Source organism: Podarcis pityusensis (genome assembly GCF_964106645.2).
Source record: "Podarcis pityusensis genome assembly, chromosome: Z".
NCBI lineage: Eukaryota > Metazoa > Chordata > Lepidosauria > Squamata > Lacertidae > Podarcis > Podarcis pityusensis.
The window spans coordinates 43,311,756-43,322,286 of NC_138044.1; the positions used below are offsets into that span (position 1 = coordinate 43,311,756).

General features: G+C 44.6%; 1 protein-coding gene across 1 annotated transcript in view; it reads right to left on the reverse strand.

Moving 5' to 3' along the window:
- Positions 1 to 7,506: 7,506 nt before the first annotated feature.
- Positions 7,507 to 10,531, reverse strand: part of FMR1NB (FMR1 neighbor) — an 18,353-nt gene continuing 15,328 nt past the window's right edge. The window contains exons 6-7 of the mRNA XM_080991166.1: positions 10,344 to 10,437; positions 7,507 to 7,679 (exon numbers count right to left, since the gene is read on the reverse strand). Coding sequence (XP_080847292.1) covers positions 7,526 to 7,679; positions 10,344 to 10,437 — 248 coding nt within the window. The 3' untranslated portion in view covers positions 7,507 to 7,525. The remainder of the gene's footprint in view (positions 7,680 to 10,343; positions 10,438 to 10,531) is intronic.

Genomic DNA, 10,531 nt, shown 5'->3' on the forward strand with positions numbered 1-10,531 from the left:
CATAGTGAATAAGGGCAAGGGAGAATTTGGACCCAGTTCACATTTAAAGCCACATTTAATTAAATTTGCACCTTCTTAAACGATTTGAAAACCAAACCATAGCCATCTGTCAAAATTTGCACTTATTTGAATTTTGTAATGCAGTGGTTCAACCAACTAAAATGTGTATATTAGGGGAAAGTGTGCATAAAAATGAACATATTAGTGAAAATGGCATACAAAAATGCCATTATATCAGGGAAAGTTACTAGCAAAAATATATACATTATTCAAAACTGCATACAAATATGTTTTTATTAGGAGGAATTCCCACTCAAATGCTTACAAAATGTCATGATGATTTTTTTAAAAATTTGCTAATTACTGCCGAAATGTGGAGAACTAAACTTTAGATTGGAAAAAGGAGAAACGAAGACAACAGCAACTGGCTGCGTTTTCCCAAATTGAAAATACAGCTGCAATCACAATAACACAGAAGACTGGAGCAGGATTATTTTGTTTTGTTATCTCGTTTGTACCCCCAACCTTTCCCCCAAGAAGCTCAGAGCAGCTTCAATGAACCCAGGAGAGAGAAAAGCCACTTGCCTACAGTGGCCTAGGCAAGGCTCATGTTTGAGACCAAGCTTTGCATATCCACTGAGAAAATGGATGCAAAGTTTTTTTGAACACTCTTATGGCTACAGTCCTATGTTTTCAACAAGTGTGGGGAACATTCAACACCTGCCCCTGATGTTGCTAAACTACAAGTCCCATCATCCCTGGCGATTGGCCATGCTTGCTGTTGGGAGTTGTTGTTCAGCAACATCTGGAAGGCCAAAGGTTTTCCACTCCCCAAAGGAATCTGACACCAAATAGACTATACTTAAAGCAGGTTGGCACAAACTTGTGCCCCATCAAGTGGATTGCAGCCTGCTAGCTATGTATGGTGACTAATCTTAGGCTTGATAGTTCAGCGACATCTAGAGGGCCACCTGCTCCTCATACCAGCTATACCAACTTCAACTATGGAAAACTATGTTCAATGCAGTGGGACTTACTTCTGAGACATCATGCACAAGATAGTGCTATAGGGTAAATATATATATATTTCTATTCCTCAGTTAGAGGAAGACTCCTGTTGGATGACAGACACTTTAGGATTCAACCCAGCTCTGTTCTGCTCATCTCTTTGGTAAACCACTTTGAGATGTGGTGGTTGTTTTTTTACAATCAGGCGGTGTATAAATATTATGAAATAAATAGAGTTGACCCATCAACATTAATGGATGTAAAGTACACATGTCCATTAACTGCAAGTATGATTAACATGGAGTGCAACCCATAATCCTTATTTACAGTACACTAGCAGCCATGTACCCATTGTTGCTTGGGAATTCTAGAAAAGAATCTCCACAGTTTTGAAAAATTCAATCTGCCACCTTGATTCAAAGTGTATCATTGTAAACAACAACAACAAACCAAAAGCCTGCTCATTGATGTCAGGAACTATCATGGAAAACTTCAAGAAGAAGAGAATGTGTGGCTCCAACCCTATCTACCAATTGATCTATCTAGACTCTTTCTTATGTATGTGCAAACCATAAATGGTTCTATGCGACTACTTTCAACTCAGAGTAGTTGCACTGAAACTGATCTAACTTGGTCATGTCCATTAATTCCAATGGGCCCAATCTAGGTATTACTAACATTGTTTATAACCCCTAGTACAGTGATAGCTGGTGCCTACTAGGGCGGAAGGCAGAAGAGGCAACAGTTGGGAAACCCAGAAACAATGATAGGCAGATCTAACCAATTCTGATTTTGCCCCATTACCCTCCCTCTTGAGTTCTATAGAAGACACTACGATTAAAGAGGGGAGAGCAGGTAGCCAGTGCCAGCATCTGAACTGGATGAGGAGCAGCGTCCCATTTGCCCTAATGGACCACCCTCTACTGCCATAGTGTTTTATGGTTCTCATGAAATACTGTTTTGAAAAATTCAAAATATTTCCCTTATTCCTTGACCGTTTTAATTTGGGAGCTTGGTTGAGAAAACAAGGACCTTCTGAGACCTCATAGAGAGGGGTCTTGATATGAAGTGGATTCCCAAAAGATAAGAGCATTCCAGGAAATGTTCCATTCCACCAGGACATCATGGCCTTGCCCTTCACCATTGAGTGTATGTCTTGGGGAAATGCCATAGCTCAGTGGCAGACCATCTGCCTTGCACGCGGAGGTTCCCAAGCTTACTTCCTTGCATCTCCAAGTAGAGCTGGGAGCAAAGCCTGCCCAAAACCCTGGAGAGCCACTGCCAGTCAGTGTAGGCAATACTGAACTAGATGGTCTGATGCCCTAACACAGTATAAGGCAACTTCCTGTGTTCCTTTGTTCTCAAACCTGAAGCCTCATATCGTTTTAAATTACACCAACCATTCTCATCTATCATCCAACCTTTCTGGATGGGAAAGCAGGACAAACACAACCTGCACACAAACACACCCCACCCCTGAACTCCTCACTCTTTCTCCCACCCTCCCACTCCATCCATAGTCACACTATTTCTTGTCTCCACCCACCCGCTCTTCGTGCTGCAGCTACCTTGCCTTTGCTGGCTGTCTCTCCTCCTCTGCCGCTGTGGCTAGGCCTTGCCCGTGGCCTTCTCATGGCCTGTTCTTCCTAGGTGCAGCTGATAGAAGTGGTGTGTCAGCTTCTGGAAGTGTGCTTCTGGATGTGCTGCACCCACTTCTGGGTGTGCAGCAGCAGAGGCCGTGGCAGCAGTGGTGGAGGCCATGGTGGAGGCAGAGGCCCAAAAAACAATCAATGTCCATTTGTTTCTGAGTTTCCTGTGTATATAGTTGTTTAAAATACCTCTGAAAACACTTTCTAATCTCCACTGGATTCTGTATATTTTTCCCTTCTACTTCCAAATTTGTGATAGTGTTAAGTTTTTGTCTTTTTTTCATTTGCCAAGCCAGCAGTTTTCCACATTTGTTTGCCAATTCAAATGTCTTTTGTCTCATCTGTTTAATTTTCCATTCTATTTCCTGGTTCATCATTTTCATATATTGTACTTGGTATAACTTTATCTCTTTCAAAATCTCCTGCGACTTTGGTTTCACTCTCAGTTTCTTCTCTCCTCCTTTATTTTCTCCAATATTTTATCTTTTTTCTCATTTTGGACTCTCTTTTGAATCGCATTCTGTTGTATCAAAAACCCTCTCATAACCGCTTTGCTTGCATCCCAAATTACTCTTTTTTCTACAGTGGTGTTCATATTTATCTCAAAATAGTCTCTCAGAGTTTTTTTTGGCCTTCTTAGTCACTTCTTCGTTCCTAAACAATATGTCATTCATCCTCCATCTGAAGGAACCAGTTGATGTAAGTTTCAATTCCATCTTTACAGCATTATGGTCGGAGCAAGTTTTCGGACATATTTCCACCTTTCTAGTTTTTGGAGCCAGCCCTCTAGTTACCCAAATTTGGTCAATTCTTGTCCATGTCATTTTGGCCTCGGAGAAGAAGGTTCCCTCTCTTCCCAAAGGGTTTTTAATTCTCCAGATGTCAACTAAGTCCATATTGTCAATCATATCAAAGAAAGTCTTTGGCAATCTGCTATCCTTAGTAACTACCTGTCTCTGTGCTTTATCCATATTTGTAGACACTACACCATTCATATCCCCCATCAAGATCATATTATAATCCATATAGTCCATCAGAGTCTCATGTAGCTTCTTAAAGAATTCCGATTTTCCCTCGTTTGGTGCATAAATACCTAATATCAAAAACTTCTCTCCTTGCGATTGAATTTCAATTGCTACAAATCTTCCTTGATCATCTTTAAAAAGAAATTTCGGTGATAGGCTCTCCTTTGCATAAAGTACTACTCCTCTTTTTTTTACTTGTCTGATGAAATAAATTCTTGTCCCAATCTTTTATTTACCAGTAATTTCCTATGTAGCCTTATCACATGTGTTTCTTGTAAGATGTCTTCTGAATGTCAGGTAGTTATTTATCGCTTTGACATCTGATGGGAGGGCGTTCCACAGGGTGGGCGCCACTACCGAGAAGGCCCTCAGCCTGGTTCCCTGTAGCTTTGCTTCTCGCAATGAGGGAACCGCCAGAAGGCCCTCGGTGCTGGACCTCAGCGTCCGGGCAGAACGATGGGGGTGTAGATGCTCCTTCAGGTATACTGGGCCGAGGCCGTTTAGGGCTTTAAAGGTCAACACCAGCACATTGAATTGTGCTCGGAAACATACTGGGAGCCAATGTAGGTCTTTCAAGACCGGTGTTATGTGGTCCCGGCGGCCGCCCCCAGTCACCAGTCTAGCTGCCGCATTCTGGATTAGTTGTAGTTTCCGAGTCACCTTCAAAGGTAGCCCCATGTAGAGCGCATTGCAGTAGTCCAAGCGGGAGATAACTAGAGCATGCACCACTCTGGCGAGACAGTCCGCGGGCAGGTAGGGTCTCAGCCTGCGTACCAGGTGGAGTTGGTAGACAGCTGCCCTGGATACAGAATTGACCTGCGCCTCCATGGACAGCTGTGAGTCCAAAATGACTCCCAGACTGCGCACCTGGTCCTTCAGGGGCACAGTTACCCTATTCAGGACCAGGGAGTCCTCCACACCAGCCCGCCCCCTGTCCCCCCAAAACAGTACTTCTGTCTTGTCAGGATTCAACTTCAATCCATTAGCCGCCATCCATCCTCCAACCGCCTCCAGGCACTCACACAGGACCTTCACCGCCTTCACTGGTTCTGATTTGAACGAGAGGTAGAGCTGGGTATCATCTGCATATTGATGGACACCCAGTCCAAACCCCCTGATGATCTCTCCCAGCGGCTTCATATAGATGTTAAAAAGCATGGGGGAGAGGACGGAACCCTGAGGCACCCCACAAGTGAGGGCCCAGGGGTCTGAACACTCATCCCCCCCCCCACTTTCTGAACACGGCCCAGGAGGAAGGAGCGAAACCACTGTATAACAGTGCTCCCAGCTCCCAGCCCCTCTAGACGGTCCAGAAGGATGTTATGGTTGATGGTATCAAAGGCCGCTGAGAGATCCAGCAGAACTAGGAAACAACTCTCACCTTTGTCCCTAGCTCGCCGGAGATCATCAACCAGCGCGACCAAGGCAGTTTCAGTCCCATGATGAGGCCTGAATCCCGATTGGAAGGGATCCAAATGGTCCGCATCCTCCAGGCGTGCCTGGAGTTGTTCAGCAACCACCCACTCAATCACCTTGCCCAAGAATGGAAGATTTGAGACTGGGCGATAGTTGGCCATATTGGCCGGGTCTAAAGATGTTTTTTTAAGAAGCGGTTTAATGACCGCCTCTTTCAGCGGATCTGGGAATGTTCCCTCACAGAGGGAAGCATTCACCACCCCGCAGAGCCCATCGCCCAGCCCTTCCCAGCTTGCTTTTATTAGCCAGGATGGGCAAGGATCAAGGAGACAGGTGGTTGGTTTCACGCGTCCAAGCAGCCTGTCCACATCCTCAGGGGTAACGGATTGAAATTGATTCCATACAACTTGACCAGACACAGCTCTAGCACTCTCCCGCCCCAGCCCTGCTCCCATGGTGGTGTCTAGCTCCTTCCGAATATGAGTGATTTTATCTGCAAAAAACTTTGCAAAATCGTTGCAGGAGATCTTGGGGTCTTTATAGCTGTCCCATACAAGGATCAAACCTGCGATCTTGGCATAATCATCACTATGCTCTAGTCAACTGAGCTATCCAAGGAATAATGCTATATAGTAGAGGCAATGAACATGGAGCCTCCCAGGCAGTGCCAGATTTATGGATAAGCTAAACAAGCTATAGCTTCGGGGCCCACTCTCTTGGGGGCCTCAAAAAAAATTAAAGGGGGGAAAAACTGGATGCACATTTCCAAAATATAAGTTAAAAAAACAAATAAAATAAAACCTACATACATCCACAGTGTTTTCTGTTGCATAGGCTCCTATTTGTTACGTGCAAACAGCTTTAGATACCTATTAGGTCCATAAATTACCATATAGCATATATTCAACACGAAAAACAGCGAAAATTTGTTGTTGACAAAGGACAGCTGAACATATAAAGGGCCCCATTACCTTCAGTAGCTTAGGGCCTCATTAAACCTAAATCCAGCTCTGCTCCTAGGTGTTGTTCGACTACGGCTCCAAAAATGCTGGACCTTCGGCCATCCTAGCTGGGATTGATGGGAGTTTGAGTCCAGAAACATGTGCCCTTGCAAAACTGAGTAAGCCTTGCCACCACTTTATTACTGAGTGGTTTGAGTGGCTTTGCATCCTAGTATCTGCCTTCTTTAGGAAGTGATAAACCATGCTAATTTTTAAAAAATGAAACAAAAACCAGTTCATGTTTCTAAGAAGCTTCTTCATTTTAAATGGAATCGTCACATGCACAGCAACTTCCAGAGGAAAGGGAAAAGCAATGGAAAATTGTTTGCTTATAGCACCATCTTGTGGCTGATTGTTTAAAAGACTGTCTAAGGCATTCTTGTAAAAGTCCTCATCTCTGGCTAAAGTACAAAAACACCATCAGAAGCACTTGGGTGACCAGTGTGGGAACAAGATGCTGGCTGAGATGCTGGATGCTGGTCTCATCCACTAAGGCTCTCCTTACGTTCTTGCTCCTGGGACACCTCAATGTCTGCTGTTGATCATAGGAAGCTGCCTTCAACTGAGTCAGACTATGCCTCCCATCCAATCCAATACTGCCTTTTCTGACTGGCAGTAATCTCTCTGGAATCTTTGGTAAACATCTTTTCCCATCTCCACTGAGATCCTTTTGAACTGGCTTGAACTTGGCGCACTTCTGCATGCAGAGTCCATGCTCCTATGGCCCCTGCTTTGCTCAACTAATACACGACTTGACAACCATTATTTGGGTAATTTGACTGTGGCCCTTGGCTGGGGCTGATGGGAGCTGTTTTAGGGGAGGACTGTTTAGGGGAAGCTGCCCTAAAATGGTGTGGAACCAGTTTATCCAAAGGACTGTCTTCTCTCATATGAACTTGCCCATTTACTGAGTCCATCATTAGAGGCTTGGCTCCATATATCCTCTCCTATGGGTGGGAGGCTGGTAGTTACATTAAGGTTACCAGATTTTTTTCCCCATGAATCCGGGGACACTTTTCAACTTCAATGGATTTTATCCAGGGACTGATTTGTAAATCCGGGGACTGTCCCTGGGAAACGGGGACATCTGGTAACATTAAGTTACATGAGCAGGGCCTTTTCGACCATGACCCACTCTGGCCCCCAGAATTTGGTTAACTTTACTCCTGTTTCCTTTTAGCTTTCAAGACTCAAACTTATCTTTTCTCTTGCACTTGTCCTCCTTGAGGGATCCTGCTGAATTATTGTTTTGCTTTTTCCTTTACTTTTGGTGCTGGGTTGTGTTATAATCTTTTTTAATTCTTTGCATTGTGTGTGTGTGTGTTGTGATTTTATATAAGCTGTTGTGAGCCCTGAAAAAATGGAGAGGTCAAGGATATGAATACAAAACACACATACAAAAGTTGGTCAAATAGTGGTGAGTGGTTTATTTGCCCTTTTCCTTCTTGCTCGTTTGTTTCTCAACATCATCTTGGACGGATGATGAAGAATGGCTATCACTGCTTTCATCACTCTCATCATCACTGTCTTCTTCAGAATCATCTCCTTTGGGGCTTCTTCGTAATGCATTAACACATGGGCTGAAATGCCACAAAAAACCCCCCCAAAAACCTTCAATGAGGATATTGTGCATTTCCTGGTAGATTCCGGATACACTTAATGGTGGGAAGGGTAGTAATACTGCCATACTGACCTGTTCAATGTTATTTCCCTGTATCAGAACGATATTAGATATGTCGTTCTAAAATGTCACTTGCTATTTAACATTTTTATCATGCCTCCCTCCCGCCCGGTCAAATGTAAGTAATACCCAGCCACACCATTTTCCAAAATGCTGTTTCTTTCCCTGCTGCTGGTCACTGGTTGCTCTGTTACTCTCCCTGGGGGGGACATGTGAGCAGTGTTTCACCAATGTAGCAGCATAAAACGATTAAAAATTAAGCTATAAAAAGACAAGGTAATAACACATTATTAACGTAAAAAGTAGGAAGTCATGTGCCCATTTATGTTATCAAAACCATTCCTTAACTCTTTCTTAACATTAAAAACCATGAGTATGGATCTGCCCCAGGTCTTATACCAGGTAAGACTATTTTTCAGTTTCAGCACTGACTGGCGATAACTCGACAGGGCTCAGGCAGGCATCTTTCCCTTCCCTTCCTATCTGATCTTTTAGCAGGGTGATATCAGGGATCAAACCTGGGACGTTATGCATTCATGGTAGCAAGTGAAGGGAAGGATCCCTGCCTGAGACCTGAGCTACTGCAGGTCAGAGTAGAAGCACTGAATTTAAGAACCAGTAATCTCACTCAAAGCAAGAGAAATTCAGATGATTGCAACAATTATAGGAAGGTGTGAGAGAGGGGTTTTGCTGCTTCCTTCCGCCCTATTTGCTCTGTCCGCTTCCTTCCAGAGTTTATTTGCTCTGTCTGCTTTTCTCCACCCCCCAGCTCAGTTCCAGTAAAGCAGGAGTGGGTAACATGTGGACTTCCAGATGTTGTACATCAACCCCCCCATCAACCCCAGTTAGCATGGCCAATGGTCAGGGATGCTGGAGTCCAACAGCCTCTGAAAGGCTGCAAGTCCCCCAATGCTGCAATAAGCCCTATCCCCCTAAATCCTCTCCTTTATATGTGAACAAGGAAGGCATGCCAATCCATCATGTCCAATTTAGCTTTCAAAAAGCCAAATGCAGCAGCAACAGGTGAGAAATTCTTTACTTGTGCAATGCACCTGCAGATGAAAGACCCACATACAGCTTTGGTAATTTCCCAATATATGTTACACTCTTGCAGATGCGTTGAAACAACTCACTGGAACCCTATGCCAAAAGAGGTGCCATCTTGAAACTAGAAAAGATAATGCTTCCTTACAGTTTTGCTTCTTTTGATGTATTCAAACATTTCAAAGAGCGTGTGCTAGAAATTAAAATGGTTCAACATCTAGTTAATTATGGCCTTTTTTGCTTGCTTGCTTGCTTGCTTTCTTCTTTTTAAAAAAGGCCTTTTTAAGCAACATCCAATAATATTCCTAGCAATAGCAACAGTCCATCCACTCCACACAGCCCTTCCTGGGCAAATCACTTCAGCATTGATATGAATCCCATCTCTCACACATTCATTTCCCAGGGCTTATCTTAGCAGACCATTCTTTGCTAATTCTAGGCTCTTGTTTGGAGATGTGCCAGTGGCTCTGCTTGGCTATCCGCAGTTTCAGCATTGGGTGCTGAGAGCAGAGGAAAGTGTAAATGCAAAGATTCTATGCAGGAGGTCCATGTGTGGAAACTTTCAACAAATAACCATCTGGCGAGCGGAGAGGAATAATGCCTGAGTGTGTGTGGTTCCATATGCACAGGCAGGGCAATTTATTTTTCATGGTAAATAATTTGGTAGCTGAGCAACTTTGTGCTAAAAGTTTGTGTGGGAACATAGGGAAGTTACTTTACCCCAGATCAGACTGTTGGCCTGCCTATTGTCTACCCTGATGGACAGTGGCCACACCCATACCATATGTTTAAAGCACATTCAGCAATCATATAAAGCAAATGGTTGCCCACTCCCCCCTTCAAATTCTGGAAATTGTATTTCGTCCAGGTTGCTAGGAATTGTAGCCCTGTGAGGAAATTCCACAGGCAGGGCCTGCCACACTAAAGTGAAGGCCAATCTAATCTCAGGGGCATGGGGAAGCTCCAGAAATGCCCCATCAGGAGGTCACAGTGATCAAGGTGGATCTTCTAGGTATGGGGTGGAAATGTGTCCTCTCATCTCCTGCTTCCTGGTCCCTTTAATGGAGATGTCAGAGACTGGACGTGGGGCCTTTTGGATGTGCTCTGCCGCTGAGTTGGAGATGGAGGGACTCTATCTTAGAGGCACCCACTTGCAAGTGTGGGGGGGGCCAACATCCCACGTGTGACGACATCATGTCAGGACATCACACCAGCTTGGAGGAGCCAGGAATGTGGTGGCTTCAATGGTTGGTGGCTGCTGCTGCTGCTGCTGCTACTGCCACCAGGAGAAGAAGGAGGATGACCCAGCCACTAAGGCCACATTGCCATTGTGTTCCTGGCTCCTCCAACCTGACATGACCTTTTTTATTTAACATGGGGGGGGTCCCTCACAAGCAAATGGGTTTGGCCCCTAGGAGTCGGCGCCTCTGCTCCCTCCACTCCACTGCATTTTACTGTGAGAGTGCTGAAGTGTCCCATAATGCAGCTGTGCTTTTACACAGGAGGAAGTATCTCTTACCTCCTCTCCACAATAAAACAGCAACATGGAAGACACGCAAGAAGGATCAGTCCTCCTATCCCGGCACCAAGCATCCGCAGGATCTGTTGAGGGCCTGTTACAGTTCAATCAACATCAGCTTGGCTTGTAAGTGTCCTACAACCTAGTAATGAGTCAGCTTTGCTTCATGGCCGCATCTGCAATAAATA